Source organism: Saccoglossus kowalevskii, chromosome 8, assembly GCF_978046115.1.
Source record: "Saccoglossus kowalevskii chromosome 8, keSacKowa6.1, whole genome shotgun sequence".
NCBI lineage: Eukaryota > Metazoa > Hemichordata > Enteropneusta > Harrimaniidae > Saccoglossus > Saccoglossus kowalevskii.
In genome coordinates, this window is record NC_140648.1 from 9858009 (window position 1) to 9882185 (window position 24177).

Genomic DNA, 24177 nt, shown 5'->3' on the forward strand with positions numbered 1-24177 from the left:
CCCAGAGTAATATACTTTCAATCAATATCAAATTAATTTTATATATTTTTCTTGTAAGGCACCATTGAATTAGGAATATTTGGTGTAGTTCCAGAAAATACTCGGGTGATGGAATACGAATCAAGTCAAAATAAACCTAACCATTCTGAGATACCTCTTGAAAGTAAGCTCCATATAGTTATCTTTGCAAGTAAAAGAACAGGATCGTCGTTTCTTGGAGAGATTCTCAACCAGAATCCTGAAGTGATGTACATGTTTGAGCCGTTATTTCCGTTCACCAGAAGAGTGTTGAGTGGTAAGATGAATGGTGACATTTTTGATGCACAGTCAGTGGAAATAATTGATCGTTTATTCAAATGTAATTTTACAAATGCCGATTTCACTATTGGATTCCATTTATTATTTTGTTCCAGCAGTAATGTACTTTCGCAATCTGCGTTTTGCAAGAAAGCAAACAAGTTGCCCGTGAGCGATAAAATAGAAAATATGAGAAGTATGTGCCTAGTACACCCGTACAAAGCCATGAAAATTATTCGTCTCTACGATATCGAGCTACTGCGGTCATTTGCCATGGACCCGTCAATCAATCTAAAAATCATCCACTTAGTACGTGATCCACGGGGAACGATAAACTCGAGAATAAAAATGAAAGAGTCAAACATGGATTTTAAAAGAAGAGCAACTCGTCTAGATGAAACTACAGATTTGTGCAATGATATAACTAAGAATTTGCATATTGTTGCAACTTCCCCGTCATGGATGAACGGTCGTTATATGTTAGTCAGGTATGAGGACATTTCAAAAGACCCGTATGTGAAAGCTAAAGACATATATGATTTTCTTGGGTTAGATATGCCACGTAATGTCCACCAATGGATTATGAATAACACGAAAAATACAAAAGGGAACGCGTTTAGTACATCGCGTGACTCTGCTGCAGTGGCAACCAAATGGCGGAAAGAGCTGGATTTTTCAAAAGTTCTTAGTATACAAAAAAAATGTAAGGTTGCCATGACATTGCTAGGGTACAAAATGGTAACAAGTCCTAAGGATTTACTCAATGAAAAAAACGTAATGACATCACTGCCTAATCAGTTTAAAAATATTTTGTTTTGAATCTAGTTTTTAAGGACAACAAAACTTAAAGTTGCATTTGAGAGTGGAGCCCACTTTCATGGACACATGATATATTCCACATCTACACAAATTATATAAAACCTTTATAATGTAAATAGCGTCAAAATTACGTTTTGGCGTTCAGCGCCAGGCTACATTTTAATACTGTGACATATACATATTTTTAGAATTATTTTAGTGACGAGCAAAATGGTGGATTTAATGACTCAATAAATTATACTGACAGACAGGACAGGTATATAGCTGGATAGGCACACATTTCTGTTTTTGTATTACTCAAGTTTTTTCACTGACAAATTCTGAAAATAGTTCAATGTTCGTTCAAGACCTGCTTTGCATGTTAGAGATAGTCGCCATCTACAGTCAGTGAACTACAGTTCTCTATCATGCAAAGCTGGTCTTGAACATTGAACTCTTTTCTGAATTTGTGCAGACGCTTTCACAACCATATTTGATATATTGCGTGTGTAGTGTTCATTGTAAAATGAACACAGTATATTGAATTCATGACTTTGAATTCTTTCACGTAGCAATAAAAACTGTTGTATCATACATAATCTGCCAATTATGTTGCATCATTTAAATTCATTAAATTTAATTAGCATTGATCATTGTTACGAGTAGACGAGAACCACACTATTATGTAATCAGCGTGATAACTTTGTGAACAATGTATGAACTATCTTTTTAGCAAATTAGGGAAACGTTTATATTAGTTAATTAGTTTACATCCCTTATAGATATTGTTGTACCGACATGAGTGGTAATAAATATATACTCCCGGCGCAACAAAGGCAGTCTCTTCATCTTTATAAATATTTATAAACTCAAATTGACATGAGAGATTTGTATTGGCCGATTGAATAACATTGGAACGTTTTCAAATTACGTCGTTGCAGACTGTGATTTAATTCATCTGTCATTTATAAATATTTATGAAGCTGAAAGAAATCTTTTTGTTGCGCCAACATCGGCATTTCCAATATTATAATTTTCCTGTGTATTGTGTACAACCCAGGCGAGCCACCAAATGAGTCTTGCACTACACACTTACTCCTGCAGCCGAGCTGATAGATTCGTTCTCGCACTAGTACTTATGTCATGTTATGTTTTGCACTGAGCTCGGAAGACCTTTGTTGATGAAAATGATGTAAATTGTTGGTACAAAGCATCAAAGTTGAAAATAACAGTAGATGTTTCTGTTTGTTCAGTATTGATCGACAAGGGGGAAAATGACCATTATTTTCAAAAGCCGCATGCACACATAGTTCTAATATTATCAATACTTAGTTACAATAGTCAAGAATAATATATTTAAAAAGGAAAGTAACTCACACCTTTAAAAGAGTTTTGATTGTTTTTGATTTTTCCTACTAGATGTTTATAAGATTTTGTTCAGATGCGAACCGTCTGGCATGGGAAATGTGTGATGGAATTAAACAATGATCAAACACAATTGCTACGATTCTGTTCTTAGAGTATGTTTTATATACTGGAGAATTAGTACTATGCCGAGCAGATATTTGTTTGCACTCAATTGAGTGAAGCTACGCGGCTTGTATTAAGAGAATATTTGCCGCATGTCCTAATATTGCCACCGAGAATGCAAGAAACTGTTTCCATGGTCACTCGTAAACAACTTCGGATAACATCATTATGCTAGTAATTATATCCACCCAAGTGTTTCAGGATTTGTTAAATGCTATGAACAAAATGATGATTGGATAATGTAACTTTGATAGGCGGGGCTTATGTAAATGATTTCCATCTGTGCGTTAAGTTATATGCATGATTATTTACTAGGTATGGTCTAATGATCGCCTTCAGCGAATTAAGATTGACGTGCCCAAGAGAAACCAGCGAAGTTTAGGCGGACAATTAACCGACCCCAGTACCTACATATTATATGTCATGTTTGGGGTTATTAGCAGCAGAAAACTCAGTATACTTACTAGCATAGAGCAGATGGCTTACTGATGTGTCAATGCTTTGCAAACAATATCTTTTGTGCTCGCACCTGTATCTGTATGCTTATAGGGAAATATTATTGACAGTTTTCGCCACGGCATGATTAGAAAATGTATTTGTATTCCTCCGCCTCTAGGAACACATACATACTCTACTAATCGTTTACTTGGATTCGTAGTTTCCAAAGAGACTACATGAAGAAAATACTGTACTTATCTTCTCCGTATTTTCTAGTGTCTTTGCTGGCTTATTCCAATGATAATAACTTTGGTATATTGCGCGTCATAAAACAAATGGATGAAGTCGACATCTAATTGGCAGCGTGTCTGCGTGTGCATATTTATTTAGTTTTAGCAGTTTCCGTCTTATCGTCAATATGGGCGGGAAAAGTGGTGGGTAAATCGGGGGCGCTGGTCGTGAATTGATCTAACATAACGTGACTTTGATTAAGAAACCTTTGCAACGGCTTCAAAGAGATTGAATTGGCCACCTCTAAGCGTGTTTTGAATTGTGAAAATTACAGTCTCTACGCATGGTTTTACGTGGACAGATTTTGGACGACCGAGCGAAGCGTACACAATCGTCGCTGCATTTATCAAGTGAACGTTCTCCGACCACATCTTTTGCCACAAACAAAAGAAGCTAAAAGTCAAGTTCTCCAACGACAACAACAGAAATCAGTATTACACGTGACCTGACATTACATTGTTAAACACATTGACTCATGTCATAGTGGTTCTGTGTTACATGTAACATGACATTACATTGTTAAACACATTGACTCATGTCATGTTGGCTCAGTATTACATGTGACATATGACATTACATTATTAAACACATTGACTTATGTCATAGTGGTTCTGTGTTATATGTGACATGACATTGCATTGTTAAACAAATTTACTTATGTCATAGTGGTTCTGTGTTACATGTGACATGACATTATATTGTCAAACACATTGACTCAGGTCATAGTGGTTCTGTGTTACATGTAAAATGACATTACATTGTTAAACACATTGACTCATGTCATGTTGGCTCAGTATTACATGTGACATGACATTATATTGTGGAACTCATTGACTCATGTTGGCTCAGTGTTACATATGACATGACATTACATTGTTAAACACATTGACACATGTCATGTTGGCTCAGTGTTACATGTGACCTGACATTATATTGTGAAACACATTGACTCGTATCATGTTGGCTCAGTGTTACATGTGACCTGACATTATATTGTGAAACACATAGACACATGTCATGTTGGCTCAGTATTACATTTGACCTGACATTATATTGCGTAACACATCGACTCATGTCATGTTGGCTCAGTATTACATGTGACATGACATCACATTGTGAAACACATTGACTCGTATCATGTTGGCTCAGTGTTACATGTGACCTGACATTATATTGTGAAACACATAGACACATGTCATGTTGGCTCAGTATTACATTTGACCTGACATTATATTGCGTAACACATCAACTCATGTCATGTTGGCTCAGTATTACATGTGACATGACATCACATTGTGAAACACATTGACTCGGATCATGTTGGATCAGTGTTACATGTGACCTGACATTATATTGTGAAACACATAGACTCATGTCATGTTGGCTCAGTATTACATTTGACCTGACATTATATTGTGAAACACATTGACTCATATCATGTTGACGCAGTATTACATGTGACCTGACATTATATTGTGAAACAAATTGACTCATATCATGTTGGCTCAGTGTTACATGTGACCTGACATTTTTGTGTGAAACACATTGACTCATATCATGTTGGCTCAGTGTTACATGTGACCTGACATTATATTGTTAAACACATTGACTCATATCATGTTGGCGCAGTATTACATGTGACCTGACATTATATTGTGAAACAAATTGACTTATATCATGTTGGCTCAGTGTTACATGTGACCTGACATTTTTGTGTGAAACACATTGACTCATATCATGTTGGCTCAGTGTTACATGTGACATGACATCACATTGTGAAACACATCGAGTCATGTCATAGTGGTTCTGTGTTACATGTGACATGACATTACATTGTTAAACACATTGACTCATGTCATAGTGGTTGTGTGTTACATGTGACACGACATTACATTGTTAAACACATTGACTCATGCCATGTTGGCTCAGTATTACATGTGACAATATATTGGAATTATATTATATTGTTAAACACATTGACTCATATCATGTTGGCTCAGTGTTACATGTGACCTGACATTATATTGTTAAACAAATTGACTTATATCATGTTGGCTCAGTGTTACATGTGACCTGACATTTTTGTGTGAAACACTTTGACTCATATCATGTTGGCTCAGTGTTACATGTGACATGACATCACATTGTGAAACACATCGAGTCATGTCATAGTGGTTCTGTGTCACATTGTGAAACACATCGAGTCATGTCATAGTGGTTCTGTGTTACATGTGACATGACATTACATTGTTAAACACATTGACTCATGTCATAGTGGTTGTGTGTTACATGTGACACGACATTACATTGTTAAACACATTGACTCATGCCATGTTGGCTCAGTATTACATGTGACAATATATTGGAATTATATTATATTGTTAAACACATTGACTCATATCATGTTGGCTCAGTGTTACATGTGATCTGACATTATATTGTGAAACACATCGACTCATGTCATAGTGGTTCTGTGTTACATGTGACATGACATTACATTGTTAAACACATTGACTCATGTCATAGTGGTTGTGTGTTACATGTAATACGACATTACATTGTTAAACACATTGACTCATGCCATGTTGGCTCAGTATTACATGTGACAATACATTGGAATTATATTATATTGTTAAACACATTGACTCATATCATGCTGGATCAGTGTTACATGTGACATGACATTATATTGTGAAACACATAGACTCATGTCATGTTGGCTTAGTGTTGCATGTAATATGACATTATATTGTGAAACACATTGACTTATGTCATGTTGGCTCAGTGTTACATGTGACCTAACATTATATTGTGAAACACATTGAGTTATGTCATACTGGCTCAGAATTGCATATGACCTGTTATTATATTATGTAACACATAGGCTCAGTGTTACATGGATTAATAATATGTATGCGTTCGAATTTAATTTGCAAGCATACATCAAGTTAATCACTAACGTGTTAACAATGAGTACAATCGAACAATAGAAGTCAAAGCTTTACCCGGCGATATATTCATGGTAATGTCACAGTTGAAAAGTCACACAAAACAGCTACTGTCTCCTAATACAGAGCAAAATGTAAAATGCTTTGTTCATCTGTCTGTTCCTGAAGATGGGGTTGCGATCAAACTTTAAAATTGTCTATTTTAGCTGTCACAGAAACTGCAAATTCGTCTTCAAATACACCCAAACTATAACATATTTAAGTTGAATACTTAATCTGAATTTTGAAGGAAGGTAGGTACTTTGTATTATTTATGTTTTAAAATATCTACTTTGGATGGGTACGGTTTGTAAGGCCACTTATCCTGTTGTATTTTGTGAGCAGTTGAGATAAAATTATCAACGATGCCGTGCTTTAGTATGTTTACTGCATGTCTGGGCGTTGGTGTTTATTTGAGAGTTGTTTATTGCTAGCTGATTTGAAAACGAATAACTTGGATTGTTTGTCAAAAGTATTGACATGATTGATATTACATTTAATATATCAAAATACACTAGCATCACATCAAATAACCACGTTAACTGTACATATATGGTCAGTGATGGCGCTATATATGATGTAGACAATTTACAGCTACTGTTCAATGTTTGAACAGTAGAATTAATCAGTATAGTCAGATGAGGGCGATATTACCATTTGAAATTGTGTACGGTGAAAGGCATCCAACGAAACGTAGAATGTAAAAATTTAATAATAACACCAACAAATCGGATTAAGATCTAATATATTCATAATTATCACTTCATTTTTTACGATTTGCTGTTTGAAAAACGATGCTGCCTGTTTTATTCAACAGCAATGTATGTTTCCACTGAAAGAGACGTATAAGTCTACTTTCGCTACCTCGGAAATGTGATATTATTGGCGGCGGTGATTGAGATATAGTTGAAGTGTCAGAGTCTACACCTTCCGCTGTTTTTTTTATTCAATTCTCCTCTCTGTCTATTCTACTACCACGTCAATCTCTACTCCTTACCAGGTTGAAAGGTATCGCGTGTCCTCGCAAGGAATGGGGCTGGTGTGTTTTTTTAACTTCGGGATCAATGCGGATGAATGTAGTTAAAGAAATAATGGCACCTGTCGGTAGGATAAGATGTCAGAAATTTTTTAAAAATGTTACTTAATTTAGTATTCTGGATACATTTTGCATGTTTTCCTTACTCTAAGACAAGGCAATAATGCTCCTCTCACCGAAGATAAAACCAAGACAAGGCAGTAGTCATGTCACCCAGGGTAAAGCCAAAATAAAGATGATAGGATATAACATGTTGTGCAACATTACTACATCAAAACAATGTATATATATATATATATATATATATATATATATATATATATATATATATATATATATATATATATATATATATATATATATATATATATATTACAAAGCAAAAGGCCATTGGCCCAAAGAGCAAATACAGTTTCACTTAACAATTGTAACAAGAGAGAAAACAAAAATCATTTAAGTTCCGCTTTTCATGGCGAAATAAACATAACTCGCTAACTGATTTAAAATTACATCATTTCTTGAACTCATGAGCGAGATAAATTTGTTGTAAGTGGGGTTGGTGCGGAACCATACAGGTAAAAATTCTGCTCTAATACGTTGATAACGATGGCAAATATACAATGATATTCGTCTTCAACATAAAGTTGATTTCGTTCAACACAGTATTCGCACAATCTATTATCGAGGGGGACATTTTCATGTCTTCCCTTTTCAATATGCAAATTGTGAGAAGAACAACGTAACCTTGACAATGCAGCTCTGAATTTGAAAACATGGATGCAAGACAAATATTTTTCTTGTTCAAGTGACGACTTAAAATCGAGATAGGAACGGAGTTTGGGGGAAGAAGCAGTGTCGTCGTGCCATACTTGTTGCACACAATCTTTAATTCTTTGTGTGAACTGCGAAAGAAATGATACACTTTTCGAGCCTACACCTTGGTTCAGCCATACATGACCGAATCCAAAGCGAAATAGCAAAATTTTTACATTAAAAGCCCAATTTACCGACGTTATAACACGTTGGTCGGATAACTTTTTTAACATTAAATAACATTTATGAGGATATCTATTACCGTCCATTTGTAATAATCTCAGCCAGTAGCTAATGCATCTTTTAAAGTAAATAACATAGAGAGGAAAACGACCACATTCGCCAACAGCTGATAAATCACTTGAGTTATTACTCACACAGAGTAGAAATTTACAAAATTGATTCTGAACTTGTTCAATTTGAGGAGCGTTCTCGTAACCCCAGATTTCACTACCATATGATAAGGAGGAAAATAATACACCAAGATACTTGTACTGAGGGACGATTTTAATTTCATGATCGCGATAGAACCACTTTTCACCTTGTTTTAGATAACCACCCCTACGAAAAACAATTATCTGTGTTTTGTTTAGGTTTAGAGTTAGACCCCAGTGAGAACAAAATTGGTGTACTTTATTTATTTGTTGTTGAGTATGTATTGGCATATCAGAACCCACGGCCACGTCATCCGCGTACATCACGATATTAAGGTTGTGAAGATCCAACAGTACTAGTGTATGAAACGAGATCATTGATAAAAATAGTAAATAATATAGGGCTAAGCATACAACCTTGACGTGTCCCGATAATGCATTTAAAATATTCAGTGAGACTGTCATGAATTTGTTTTTGCGTATCTGTTGACCGACTTAATTAGTTGATTATTAGCGAATTGCTGTGTTATGTCTGTCATCGTTTAGGCCTATTTGAAGTTTTGGACGGAACTTGGCTCAGTGATTTGGAACTAATTACCAGATAACCGTCGCGATTCTGACAGTTGGTATCCATAGTTATTAATGTAGTGAACGATTAATCAAAAGATATGACGTATTCAGTACTTAGTGTGATTGGCTTTATGATTGAAGGTTACGCCCTAGAGTCTTTTTACTGCATTGTAATTGGTTAGAGTTTTGAAAATGAATAAAGTTGTTTTGGTTGGTCTTGGGGAGCACAGCACGATAGACGCAGTCGAGAGTCGAGAGCAGTCCTGGAGAGACTTGGGGCGAGCCTTGACGCAGTCTTGGGCTAGTCTTGGGTCAGCCTTGTGATAATCTTGGGGATTTTTCCCCAGGGCGCTGTGTCTTATAGAGTGCTCCACAGATCGACTAAGACGAGAGCTGAAACGTATTTCGTTGTGTGTGTCTTATTTGACTGTAAGGTATAAGTGACTTTCCTGATCCCGTACCTCAAGGGGACGCGATAGAGAGACGAGACGAGATTCCCCCTGACAAGTGTGGAGAACCCCAGAGAGAAGAATTTACCCCTGATAGAGACCACCAGATGAAATCACACAAGATTGCAACTTACTGTACATTGAGTGAATAACCGACAAGAATTTTCCATGAATCCCATAATTGATTAGTTTCGACCACAGAAAATCATGTTGAATCGAGTCAAACGCCTTAGCGAAATCGATAAAAATACAATAAAAGCGCCCTTTTTTCTTCGATAATTATTTTGCTGCCATGGCTTGGAGTGTGAAAATATTGTCACTTGTACTGTAGCCTCGCCGAAAACCACATTGCGCTTCAGATAATATACAATTCTTACGACACCTGTGGTCCAGACGTGAATTTAGGATTTTTGTTAGAATCTTGCTTGTTACTGATATAAGGAAGATACCCCTGTAATTGTTGACACCAGAACGATCACCAAAACAATGTACACTATTATTATTGTTCATTACACGTATTTATATACATTGACAACAAAACTTGTTGATCGATGAAATATACATTTGATGATGGCCTGTGTGTGTTGCGCTGCGTATCACTATTACATTAAGTGCACGAAGAGACAATTAAAATTACAATTATCGACATCCAAGAACTTGTAGGGCCAGAACCACTAACTAATCAACGTTTTATAAGAATTCTGTTTTGCACCAGAGTGTATATGCTTCTTTTCACGTTATACTGTAGTGTGCAGATTTCCGTTGCGTCAATGTTTGAATTAGTGTAAACTTGCCCCCCCCCCCCTTCCAAGGTATTAATAGCAACTAAATGAATATGGTGGGTGATGCGTTTATCCAGGAAACGTGCACAGACGGGATTTCCCCACTACTGCATTAAATATTTCACTGTAATTCTTTAGTCCCCGGACACCAGAAGATGAACCGAAAATGAATTACCTTATTCACAATTATATTACAGTAATTCATGGTCTAAGATGAAGTTACAGGCGTGCGGAATACATAGTCCTTCAGGCTTGGATCAGTTTTAGTCGATCGGTGGTTATCGATTCTATGAAAGACTTATCTTAATAATATTAAGACAATGCAAAATACAGGAATGGACAACTTCGACAATTTCTTTGATTCTGGGAATTCTGCTTTGATTTCAAACGTTCGTCGGTCACACTACGTTCGTGTATTTCAAATATTTGTTGACGACAAACAAAAACATGTTATGACATGTTATGTATGATCCTGGAGGTTGTCAATGAATTAGATAGATTGTGATTTCGAAAACGAGCAAGTGAACGACAATACAATAATCTGTAATTTTCTATTTTCAAACAGAAACAAATGAAGGCAACAGTATGTAAAAAGTAGTACATAAAGTCTGCCGTGGCTTGATATAACATGATTTTTTAGAAATGGATTATATAATCTACCGGAAACTTGAATGGAACATCATTCTAACAGAATCTAAATTGCCTGTTCCTGTATTCACGAGTGTTTGTTTAATATGTAGATTGTTCAACCTCTAAGGTTTAATAAATAACATGATTATTATTCCCAATAACACATCATGTACAATGTAACTCATTTGTAAGTTCAAGTTGTTATTATTCACGTTGGTGTGATCTCGTTAACAATTGTCGGCGGAGTCTATATGATGTTTGTGATAGCGGCACAATAGTGATTTCTGACCATATATACAGACTCAGCCACACAAAGATATATCACTACGTGAAATAGCGAAAATATTGTTAAGTACAGACATTTATTAAAGCCTGTATTTTTGGTATATACAGGTAGATACAGGGTGATACACATGAAAACAGGAAACGGAAATACATTTCCTGTATTCATACCTTTATTCACCTGTAATTGCACTCTTGTAAATACATGGTGATTACATTGTGAATACAGGTAAATACTTACTATAAATACATGGTTTATTTCTGATGTATTTACCATTTATTTCTACGGTGTGTATTTACTTGTATTAGCCAAATACAAGTAAATACATATGCATCTAAATAAATATACTGATACATACTGGCACATAATTCTACTGGTGAGGGGATTTGATTTGATTTGACGGACTGGTGGGTTTATACAGGGGGGGTGCAGATACATCGTCGACATATGGAATTGATTTTAACGAGGCTATCTGTTTCTGTACATGCTGAGAAATTTGAAGACATGTTTTGAACTATACTGAAAAACTATAAGTACACATCTCACCTCGGGTATTTATATGTTGTTATGACCCCTAGGGTATACCAAGAAATAACATAAAATTTCCTTATTCAAAACGACACAATACCCCCAATTCAAACTCGCCCATGCAATGCATTATTGCGTGATAACAAAGTACAAATTTGACAGGTTGTTATTTACTCCTGGGCCATTAGTTTCGCTATATATGTAGTCCAAACCTTGTTTTGCTTTCCTGCAAGTTTTGCCATACTTGATTGGGAATTGGACATTAAATCATTTATGGTAACTATAATTGTGCAAGGCTACATACTGGCAGCCATGTTTAGGGGATGTAACATTGCTTTGTTATTAGACTGGCACAGTCTGGGCGAATAATTTTTTTTTTTAATTTAAAATTAAGAAAAAAAAAAATAGCGAAATGGAGGTGTTACCGCAAAATCCCCTTTAACCGCGAAATTTTGCAAAATTATTTTTTCCAATAATTTTATTTTTTTATTATCATTTAAATGAAAAAAAGTCATCACAGCTGGGCCAGTCTACTTTGTCATGAATGCTTCTAACAAACATTGCATTGTAAGATACTTTCATGAATGGAATGGGGAGGGGGGGGGGCATTGTGCAGCAGAAAACATTTTAATTTCAAGTTAAAATGAACCAAATCAAGTTTTTTGGCACAAACTCAATGGTTGGTAGAACCTTTTGTGTTGAAGTTCAAGATGCATATTGACCAGTGCTGTATACGTGTACAATGCAAACACTTAAAATCAACACAAATTCACAAAATTTTCATTTAAAAAAATTATTTTGAAACACAGAATACATCATAATTATTTAAAAAGTTACATCTCTGGTAAAGGTGGACCTCAAACATTTCGCCAAATATTAATAAAAATACAGACTGGCAGGTTTACCATAGCAATAAAGCACATGCAGTACCTTATTCAATCAAATGGGAAGTGCATATCAAAAAATAACACCTGAAACATGGTACACTGTTTTGCAAAACAAAATGATTTATTAAGAACACATTTTAAAGCACATGAACAGAAAAAAATGTGCATATTAGAAGCGTATTACCAATAGAAGCATATGTAAATAATTTCAGTGAGACTGCTGGCATGGGTGATTATAGTCCAAGGTAAACTTTTAAAAATCACATTCTGAGTAAACAAGTATGATTATGTAGAGCAGACCAGCATATAAAATAATAAAATAATAAACAATTATATACAAAATCTGAAAAATGTATTCGCTCTCTCACAGCTGTTATCAAAGAAAATCCAAGATACTGAAATAGTATGCCCTATAATGCATTTTATGACGCCACATACAGTAACTTTTCTTTTGTGACACAAAACATCTGCAATTTTTACACATTTTATTACTGAAATACAGGGGCTGATGGTACAGTAACCAGTACAGTACACATTCAATGTAAGACTCAAGTGAAATTTACTTTTAAAATATCCTTCATTGAAAAAGTCTTTCCACACTTTCCCGTCATAGATGTCATTCAAAATGTTTTCTCCTGGTTGTCTTGCTCTCCACTTGTTGCATGCAGTTGTAAATCCGGGTCTTCTAACAAACATTTCCAGGGATGTAACTAGACTTCTATAACAATAAACTTTCTTGGGATACAAGTACTGTACTCTCGACCATTTTGTCCTTTTACCTTTTTGAGTAACACTTCACCACATTGCTTTTGACATGACCGATGTTAATGTTGTGGAAAGGCAACATGCTGGCACTTTAATGAAACTTTCTCTCCGTTAAACTTGGTTTTAAAACAATCCTCAAATAAATAAACACTTTGGCATTTAGCACATACCACATATTGCTTGAATGCGTCTCTGTCAAGTCCCAGAAATTTCCTAATAGTGAACAATGTGCCTGGTAAAATTTTTACAAACTTTGTCAGCGCATCAATGTTAAAGATCGTAGCTATTGTCAGTAGCAGATGTTTGATGAATGCCACAAGGCACTGAATACCTCTATCAGAAACAACATATGTTTTTTGCCATGAAAGAATAAACAATAATATTGCAGTCATCAAATGAGAATGATCCGTTTGTGTTGTATCAGCATGTTGATTGTCAGGCACATCGTTGTTGAACTGCATGGCTTCCTTGATGTCAGCCTCATCTACCCAGACCTCTTGTACATTTTCTTTATTGATTGATGGCCCAATTCCTGATGACTGACATCTATCATAATTACTTGATCTCTATAAAATAAAATTACACTGTTAATGAGCATTGGGGAGAAGTATACACTTTTCAACAAGCTGTGATCATGTCAACAAATCTATTGGTTAAGTGGACAAGCGTTTACAATGCACAGTCCCTGTGCTCTTCTGTTCTGTATTTAATGACCTGAGACGCTTTCTTACTTTTTTATTGTGTACTTTTTCAACATTGGGTATAAAATGACACCTAACCAATGGAGGATTAGTAGTTGGCACACTTTCATTTTTCAGAAAAAAAAAAAAAAAAAAAGCATAGCTTGGTATGATTGTCCATGTCATAGGAAAACTTGAGAAGAAAATAGAAAATAGAAAATAAAAAAAAAAAAAAAAAAAAATTCAAAATGTGTCCCTTATCAATAAATTATATTGATCTAATAATGATCAAAATCTTTGATTTCATAAATAAAGTTTAACTGATTGAACTTGCGTTTTTAAAAGTATGACTGTGTGCCATTTATTTGAAGTTGTAAACAGCTCTCAGACTGGTAAAGTTCTGTCATTGTGTTTTGGGGAGCATTTGGGTTACTCAATCATGGAAAATGTTGACATGAATGGCTTTGAATATAAATACCATGATTAAACATGAATAGTAATGAATAGTAATTGCATACGTATATCACAATTTTGTTGTGAGAAAAACTGGTGTAACGGTTTGCAAATGTCACAGTAGAAAGCTTACATGACTGAACAGTGACAATCACTTAAATACTAAACAAAGGCCAGGAAACCATCTACCCTGTGCTGCAAGATGTAGCCACACCTCAATAATCATAGACTTACTTCATTGCTATCTTTCTTTTCTTCAGAGCTAGAATATACATCAAATTCACTGTGATCTTCCTCAACATCAGTGATTAAACTGGAAATGATGCCATAAAATATAAATGAGTACAATATCTATAAGGATTATTTTATTTGATGAAACATTGATCAATACATGTCTTTCACTTGCCCCATTTCACATAAATTTTAGTATCATATGACATCCATATTGGAGGCCAGACTGAATTTCCTCCATACATTCAACATGTAACAACTTTTCAGACTGTAAAAAATGTTTGTCATACACCAAATACTTACAGCAGCACAGTGTCAAAGAGTGCAAAAATACAATGCCATAGACACAAAAGATAGTTTGAGTGCCTTTAGCATGGCAGACTTCCTGTTTAACCATACAGGCCTAATGACCTCCATACTGAAATTCTATATTGTAGAGCCTTTATTTGGGACTGAATTTTTATCAATAAGTTAAATAATCTCACCATTGTTCCTAACATTGTTCATCTCATTCCTGTAATGACTGGTTATGGGCATCTTTTGGTAAAATTTGGACAGCAACAGCATCACTGCCATCAGGCACATGAACTGGATGTACTTCAACTTCATGTAGTGCTGCAACTAAATAAAATACTAAACTTATTGCAAAAAACTAAGAATTATGAGTTGAATAAAAGAAACATTCAATTAATTTATACTAAATTTTGTGATTTAACTTTATCATGATAATCCTGTTTACATATCATTAAAATAAATTATTTTTATTTGTAATTCTGTGTTCAATGGGACAACAGTGTATAGCATGTGATTACTTCAAAATAATATGGAATACAATGACTTATTTTCTTTTTATATTTGACTAAGAACAAAAAAATAGATCTGTTTCTGGTCGTCAGTTCAAAAGGCCGCTCTCGAAAGTTTTTTTTTTTTTAATTTGAAAAAAAGAAAAAAAAAAGTGAAGTATGCTTGTCGTTGGTGGTACTGTATCTTGTTCACGAATGTGCAGATTGAATTTCTTGATTTCTCTCTATAGTGTCTGTGTTAGCGTATGACAAGTCAGTTTCATCCAGTTTTGTTTCTAAAACTCAATTTAAAAAAAAAAAAAAGGGGGAAAAAAACAACAAAAAAAACGTATCACCGCATTGTTTTTTAAGAAACTTCGGACCAGAAACAGATCTATTTTTTTTTTGGCCTAATAATTTTTACCACAAACAGATTTTATATCTTTTTTTTACACTATAAGGTATGAAGACCCTTTATTTTGTTCACATCAATATTTTAGCTGAAATTCTAATGTCAGTACACATCCAGCTTTAAAGTGGTATTCTACTCCTTGTTTTTATCGATATTGCATTTACAGCCCAGAAATGTGTCCCATTTGTCAAAAAACACTGCATGTTAATGACAAAACTTTCGCCACCTTGCGACACTCAAAACATGCCCATAGAACATGTTTGATTTCATTTTAAATATATATGCACAATCTAGATTTTCAAAATAAATTCAGACAACAAAAAGTGCTCATGAGCCACAATATTATATTTTTATTACCCCTATGTCACCAGCAAAGATTTGTGATACAAAGACAAATCTTCGCTATAAGAACCATTGGTAAAAAGTTCTAAAACACTATCAGTGCTATTTTATACCCTAGTTTTTCTTTTGAAACTGTATGGTTAACCCATGTTTTCTGCACAGAAATAAATATACACTGACTCAGTGAACAAAATACTGAGATTTGGACAAATTTTAGGTTGCATTAATGTTGAGCAGCCTTTAAACTTAAAATCAAGCAAATTTATTAGCAAATTTTTTTTTATTTGTAAGTTTTGTGTATCTTGAAGATGACAGTGCCATATGATCATATCCCACTTTGTGTTTTTCTATAAGACATTGTTATTATCAGCCACATATACATTGTTGGTGTGGTATTGACCCCCCCCCCCCCTCCCACAAAGAAAAAAAAAATCATTGTAAAGCAATACAATGTCATTTCCGAATTGGGGGCATTTCGCCCAATTACCACTTCGCCTGAACGGTTTCGCCCGATTACCAGTTCGCCCGATTACCAGTTCGCCCGATTACCAGTTCGCCTGATTCCTCGTATGTTTGGTATTTACGTGTAGTCAAAACAAGATAACGTAGAAGTCGAAATTTGTTTTTATAAGGTGACGAACGTGAAGTTTACAACGGGGCTGTAACGTAATTGTATGCCGTTGCGTTGCGTTTTATGCCATTTGTGTATCGGGAGGAAACAATGAGTTGAGGGACAGTCACATCAGTTGCAGTGTTTGCATCGGCAAGAAAACCCTGACTAAAATGCGATCATATGGTAGATTTTATGCATTTTACCAGATGTACATTTCGAATCGAAACCCCCAGTAGGCCTACTGTGTAACATCGGTAAATCGGGCGAAAAGGAAAACGGGCGAACCGGTAATTGGGCGAACCGGTAATTGGGCGAACTGGTAATCAGGCGAAGGAGTTCGGGCGAAGTGGATTTCGGGCGAAGTGACTGTACCCCGTCATTTCCTACTAACACCGTCTGCTAAGAACTTTATAATTTCTGTCTGTGTAGAATACATCTTGCATATCATACTGGTGTTCCTGATGGAAAACATAACAGTGCAAAAGCATGCTTACCTGTTTCGACTTCAATCTGTTTTCCATCATCATCAGCCCAGTAACCGTAAGGTTCGAAATAAGTACACTTGTGGTTGTAAAACGAGGACTTTCGTATCCATCTAAAACAGTGGCCGCATTCATATAAGCGTTGTTTTGACAGTAGTTCTGACATGCTAATTTCGACGTGCTTCAGCAATACTAACTAAATTATAATAATGCTTGAAACTTTGCAGACAACGGAAAAGTGATTCAAATACAGTATGGTATATTTTATGGGCTAATAATCGTGAAACAAGAATAACTTTTGTCATTGTCAAGTGTGACAAGAAACATTGTTGACCTCACAGGCATAGAAAGGCCCTCTAGACCGGCCTGTATTCTTACTTAAGTCGAGGTAAACTTGATGTCTTCAGCTTTTATTGAAACAAATGCACATCAAGGATTGAAAATTAATTTTTATATGCGATATTTGCATATTGTGGATTTACAAACACTTAAAAAAAAAAGAATTAGGCACACGTTTTAATGATACAGCTAGGTAGTCACAACAGCGCCACCATACGACAACCTTTCGTGTACACAAACTTGTGAAGGGTCAGTCTATGTTTGTCATTGCATCCGTGCTGACGTGAACAGTCTTCTTCAACTTTACACCCGAAGTTCAACATCCTAACATGAATTCAAGAAGACGTCTAAATGCTAATGAAGCATTCAACAACATTATGGAAGAAAACGCTTCATCAAGTTTTGCCGAATCTGATTTCAATAGTAGTACTCCGTTTTACCCGGCTAGTCGAGCCTCATGCTCAACATCCACTCTATACCTAGATGCACAGACAACCCAGCCACCAAGATGGTCAACGCCAAGACAGCCACTTCAACAACAGAATTCAAATACTGTGGGGTATGCACAAGATAGTCAGACTGCAGGTAATTGTTCAGTTTTATATGTGCGTTAATTTCGATCAATCGCATTTGCACTATTCTAGTTATTTGTGGCGCCGATCCTGGTTCGACTAGTGTCTGTTTACAGTAATACACTTTTCTAAGATTAAATATATAACGTTTAACTTTTCCTACAGTGTTGGTGTATTTATCTGATATATTTGCTATGCTAGTAGCCTTTCCTATATTTCGTTTATGTATGGGCATAGACACTCAAAGCATTGTTTTGTCAGCATATCCTGTGTACCATATGTTGTGGATCCTGATTAAAAGTCAAGTACAGTACACAATAGTTTCAAACGATAGGCTTATTCACAGGATGTACTCTCTCTTTTGTTAGCTCCGCTGTCGACTTTGTCGAGCGGAGCTTATCATATGAGTGATTGTCCGTCGTCGTCCGTCCGTGTCAATGTTTTACTTTTTCGACTTCTTCTTGAAAACTACAAGCCTAAATGCTTTGATACTTGGTGTATATGTACCTTGGGTAGACCTCTCTTAGGTTTGTTCATTTCATGTTGATATCTTTAATTCTCTAATTTTGGTGAATATTTTTGTCATTTTTGGTAAAAACTGATATTTTCGACTTCTTGTTAAAAACCGCAAGTGCAATTGCTTTGATATTACATCTATAGGTACTATATGTGGACCTCTCTCAGATTTGTTAATTTTGTAATGATATCTTTAATTCTTTAATTTTGGTGAATATTTTTGTAATTTTTGGTAAAAACTGATATTTTTGACTTCTTGTTAAAAAACGCAAGTCCAATTGCTTTGATACTACATATATAGGTACTACATGTGGACCTCTCTCAGATTTGTTCATTTTGTAATGATATCTTTAATTCTCTAATTTTGGTGAATATTTTTGTCATTTTTGGTAAAAACTGATATTTTCGACTTCTTGTTAAAAACCGCAAGTGCAAATGCTTTGATATTACATATATAGGTACTACATGTGGACCTCTCTCAGATTTGTTTATTTTGTAATGATATCTTTAATTCTCTAATTTTGGTGAATATTTTTTTCATTTTTTGGTGAAAAGTGATATTTTCGACTTCTTGTTAAAAACCGCAAGTCCAATTGCTTTGATACTACATATATAGGTACTACATGTGGACCTCTCTCAGATTTGTTTATTTCGTGATGATATCTTCAATTCTCTAATTCTGGTGAATATTTTTGTCATTTTTGGTAAAAAGTGATATTTTCGACTTCTTGTTAAAAACTGCAAGTCCGATTGCTTTGATATTACATATATAGGTTCTACATGTGGACCTCTCTCAGATTTGTTCATTTTGTGATGATATCTTCAGTTCTCTAATTTTGGTGAATATTTTTGTCATTTTTGGTAAAAAGTGATATTTTCGACTTCTTGTTGAAAACTGTAAGTCAGATTGCTTTGATATTACATATATAGGTACTACATGTGGACCTCTCTCAGATTTGTTCGTTTTGTGATGATATCTTCAATTCTCTAATTAATTTATTTTGGTGAATATTTATATTTTTTGGTAAAAAGTGATATTTTCGACTTCTTGTTAAAAACTGAAAGTTCGATTGCTTTGATACTATCCATATTGTTCATTTTCTAATGATGTCTTCAGTTCTTTAATTGAAATGTGCATTGCTAACAGCGGAGCTATCTCAGCCGATAGGCTGCTTGTTTAGAACTTTAACACACGTTAACAAATTGGCATATATGCTTCTTTACAGACTTTCAAGTTATATATGAGAATTTTAATTCTCTCCAGGAAACTTGCAGCAACATGTCATCACAGCAAGAAGATTTGAAAGACTGCATATTGTCTAGATTAAAAAATCTGGAAAAAAAAAGTTGAAGATTCTATACTACAACAACAGCAGCAACGGCAACAACAATGTCAGACACAGTCAACAAAAAAACAAAGAATTAGAACACCATCAGAGCTTTCGGTAAGTGTTGCTTAAACATTTACACATTCTCTAAGACAGACCGGAAACGGAAACGAGACAAAAACAAAAGATTTTTCAAGTTAGCGTGGGGGAAATAACGTTGCTAAGTATTATCGTCAGGGAAAGCTCTTGTTTAAGCTAGTCTGTGATTGGTTGCTGGCAATGTTTGGGGGATTTTGACCAGTTTGTGACGTAGGCTTGTCTTAGAGAATGCTACAAACCAATCCGATGCTGTATTGAATTATTTTGCAAATATGTGTAGTTTAATGAAAGACGTGGGGAGAATTGGGGTTTGTGAAACAAATTTAGAAATTAAAATGAATATTTATTTAAGCTCTGCATGACACTGATTTGTCAATTTCATTTACCTTTAAGATTTAGTATAACCATAGACCCTTTTAGAGGGTCTATGGTATAACCAACTGCTGTAATTGATCTTGTTTTCTGTGTTTTTTTATAGATGAGAATCAAGCAATTATGTGCACATGAGCAGAGTTTGGCATTTGATGCTATTGCTGGGTGAGTTCACAAACATAATATTTTAGTCTGTAACATGCCACACATATAAACACAAACTGAAAAGAAACAGTTGTGAACCACTGTGTGTGATTAAAACCCAAAAAGGGCAACCAAATTAAGAAATATTAATTTTTTTTTATGTAAAACTTTGTAGCAATACTGTTCAATCGATAATTTTGCATACATGTGCAATTAAAGAAGTTGACAAGATGACTCAACAGGTTCATGTGTATCATATTATGTTCGTCCATGTACTTTATAATAGATTATTATAGGGTCTATGGTTTGTCATCGTTAGGTAATTTTATCTTTTTTATCAGCATAATGCTGACAGCATTAGTTTATTCAGTTTTTGTTTTTTGTTAATAGTTGGAATGCTGAACACAACAGACAGATAAGAGAAAAGATTATGTACCAATTAAGATTAAAGTTTGACGACAAATATTCAGAAAATGAGTATCAATGTAAGTAAAAATTTAATTATCAGTTACTGCTTTGCTTATTGTTGACAATTATACCTGTAACTCAAGAAGTGAACCATATGGTTATTGCTTTGTGATTTTCATTGATGTTCCAATAGTTGATTCCTATCGGGAACACTTTATTCATATTAATTATTCATTATTGATTTGTTTAATCTTCACTTTGAGTCACAGTACTGTTGTATTTCTTTGAAATTACATGTATCCCTATGGCAAAGTAACACAACCTTGACTGTTTCATGCAAATCCTGTCTTCTATTGTGATACCCAACCACAATTCCATGTGTTTCAATGTGCTATCAAAGAGACATGACTTGTTTAAATTTTTGATGAATTTTAATGAGTTATGAAGTAACTTGAATATATTACTATTGAAGAATACTATTCAACTCATTCTATATTAGTTGCATTGTAGTAATGTTGCTTTATCAATTTCTTTCTAGTCACTATACGAAGAGCTTATAAAAATAAGAGGATACATGCTAGAGAATGACAAAACCCAGCATTAAAAAACAAAAATAAGATGGCGAAGCGTCTAAACACTACCACGCTGGCAGGTATGTTGTGATAAATTATAAATATATTGTTAGAATATACAATAAATTTGTGTACTCCAACACTCAATAATTTATCACATTAATTTATTGTGATTTAACTATTTCACCATAATCAGCAGTTATATATTTGTTTTCATGTAATAATAACATTTTGCTGATTATCGGTAATACAATTACAATTGTATTTTTATTGACTACTTGACACTTTACTATAAGTTGTAATTGTTACATTAGTATTTATGTCATCGAATGTTTTCTTACAGACAATGCAGAGATGCATGAGAGTCTTAGAGAATGAAGAGGAGAGAGCCATGTGGAAAGAAGTGGACCCTGAATTGATGTCTGGTGAAGAGGACCAGGAGGATGGCTCTCTACTCAAATCACCAAGATGGAGAGCTGCTCCAAAAAATGAGCTCATCTCTTCACTAGATTGTCGTCTTCATGACAAAGGCATAATGAAAAGATTGGTTAAAAAAAAGACTCTGCTCAACAGTGTTTACAGAAAGGCAAAAACCAGCAAAAAAATATCCAACCAGCTGTGTGTGTTGATAATTTTTTGTTTGAGGAATGGGGTTTCCTCATGTGTTTAATTTTGATAGTGTTGCTTTTTAACTATATGTGGGGGAGTGTTTTCATTTTTTTTTACATTTGAGACACTGACATGTTACCATTTACAAGTTTTAATGGATGTTTCACATTTATTATTTTCATTTGGGGGGGCATTATTTTATAGTATTTACATTCGAGGGACGTGTTATGCTATAATTTACAAGTTTAAAGGATTTTTCACATTTACGGGGGGGGGGGGGGTAATTTTTCACATTTAATTTTTACATAGGGAAGGGGGTCGAGTTTTTTTATTTCTTATAGTATTTACATGTGTGGGAGGATTGTATGTTATTATTTACAAGTTTTAAGAAATTCTTTCACATTTATTGTTATTTTTTGAGGGGGGATTCACACACATTCAATTTTGATAGAGGGGTGGGGTCTTATTTATTAACATTTATGGAGTATTTTTTGCAAAGGTTTCAAACATTTATGTGTTTACACGTTTTCATTGTTTTGTGATGAGTACTAATAAATCATAATGTATTTTCTATATTAAGGTATATATAGATTTGTGTGTGTATGTTGAATGTATGTATCTATGTATGAGACTGCTGGCCACTGTTCCCATGAGTTACAAGGAATAACCCCTCTATCATTGCTCCAGCTAATAATTTTAAATGACTGTATCTGGATTCTGTTTTCTTCATAAAGTTCTCTAAAGAAGATAACAATTTCCTCACCATTCTTACTTCAGAATGCATGCGCTAATCATGTGGGCGGATGAATACCTTTCACAGAATTCTTTGTGTAAAAACTAAACTGAGGGTTCAGCACCTCTGTGGAATACGCCCATGGTTCAAATATCTTTTCCCAGAAACCATGAATGAAGTAGCCGTCTATAAAAGTGATACAGCAGCTACCATTACTACATCAACCAATATTTTATATAAATGCTTCCCTGTATTTTTGTAATTTCACGAAAATACAGATCTTGAATTTGGTTGTATTTATACAAATCAATGTGAATGCATTCCATGTATTTTTGTGATTCCACGAAAATACAGTGTTTGAATCACAAAAATACAGGGTTTGAATTAAGCTGGTTTCGTATAAATGCATGAAAATACAGATCTTGAATTGGGTTGTATTTATACGTATCAATGTGAATGCATTCCATGTATTTTTGTGATTCCACGAAAATACAGTGTTTGAATAAAGCTGGTTTTGTATAAATGCATGAAAATACAGATCTCGAATTGGGTTGTATTTATACAAATCAATGTGAATGCATTCCATGTATTAAGCTGCTCAAGTATGAATCCAGGAAGATAAGTCCCTGTATTAATCTGTATCTATACACTAAATTAATACATGAATAATAGACTTCCTGTATCAACATTTATTCACAGGAAATACAACACTGATGCACGTAAATACAGGAATGCATTTACTGTGAATGCAGGTCAATTAAGGAAGTGTATTATCCCTGTATTAAATGAGTGCAAATACACGTGAAGACTGTATTCACACTGTATTTACATGCGTACTACAGTTGATTATAGTTCCTGGGCTCCCTGTGGTTTAATCTGAATTTGTGCTTTGCTGTATTGGCATCATGTTTTCTGAGCTTAATTGTGTTATTCTCATACTAATAGATCATTCATTAAGTGTAACTAAGATTCAATCGAAATAGCTGAAATATGAGTTTGAAGACTGACCGATCCATGACAAAAGCTTATGTT

General features: G+C 34.6%; 2 protein-coding genes and 1 long non-coding RNA gene across 4 annotated transcripts; 2 read left to right on the forward strand and 1 right to left on the reverse strand.

Annotated features, from left to right (window-relative positions):
* The first annotated feature begins 277 nt into the window (after positions 1-277).
* LOC146739298 (carbohydrate sulfotransferase 1-like) lies at positions 278-1116 on the forward strand. The gene is made up of 2 exons (XM_085502680.1): positions 278-295; positions 414-1116. Exon 2 carries the CDS (start codon positions 487-489, stop codon positions 1114-1116), a length of 630 nt encoding a protein of 209 aa, XP_085358806.1. The 5' UTR covers positions 278-295; positions 414-486.
* Positions 1117-12583: 11467 nt separating this feature from the next.
* Positions 12584-17802, reverse strand: LOC144346786 (uncharacterized). The gene is made up of 4 exons (XR_014930144.1): positions 17466-17802; positions 15308-15443; positions 14826-14904; positions 12584-14024 (listed from the first exon to the last, which is right to left on the reverse strand). It is a non-coding gene; the product is annotated as an uncharacterized LOC144346786 (long non-coding RNA).
* Positions 17803-18039: 237 nt separating this feature from the next.
* LOC144342753 (uncharacterized) lies at positions 18040-22995 on the forward strand. Of its 2 annotated transcripts, XM_085502889.1 has the most exons (5): positions 20086-20325; positions 20786-20844; positions 21214-21308; positions 21770-21883; positions 22147-22995. In XM_085502889.1, the coding sequence occupies exons 2-4, from the start codon at positions 20786-20788 to the stop codon at positions 21817-21819; spliced, it is 204 nt and encodes a 67-aa protein (XP_085359015.1). In that variant the 5' UTR covers positions 20086-20325; the 3' UTR covers positions 21820-21883; positions 22147-22995. The 2 variants fall into 2 exon arrangements, with proteins under 2 accessions (XP_085359014.1, XP_085359015.1); XM_085502888.1 differs by lacking the exons at positions 20086-20325; positions 20786-20844; positions 21214-21308 and adding an exon at positions 18040-18377.
* Positions 22996-24177: the final 1182 nt, after the last annotated feature.

What these genes read in the sequence shown, in the direction of transcription:
- LOC146739298 (XM_085502680.1), top strand. Translation starts at nt 487, where the DNA reads ATGAGAAGTATGTGCCTAGTACACCCGTACAAAGCCATGAAAATTATT.
- LOC144342753 (XM_085502888.1), top strand. Translation starts at nt 18,122, where the DNA reads ATGAATTCAAGAAGACGTCTAAATGCTAATGAAGCATTCAACAACATT. An exon ending in ACAAGATAGTCAGACTGCAG is followed by an intron (nt 18,378 to 21,769) that starts GTAATTGTTCAG and finishes ATTTCTTTCTAG; the next exon opens with TCACTATACGAAGAGCTTAT.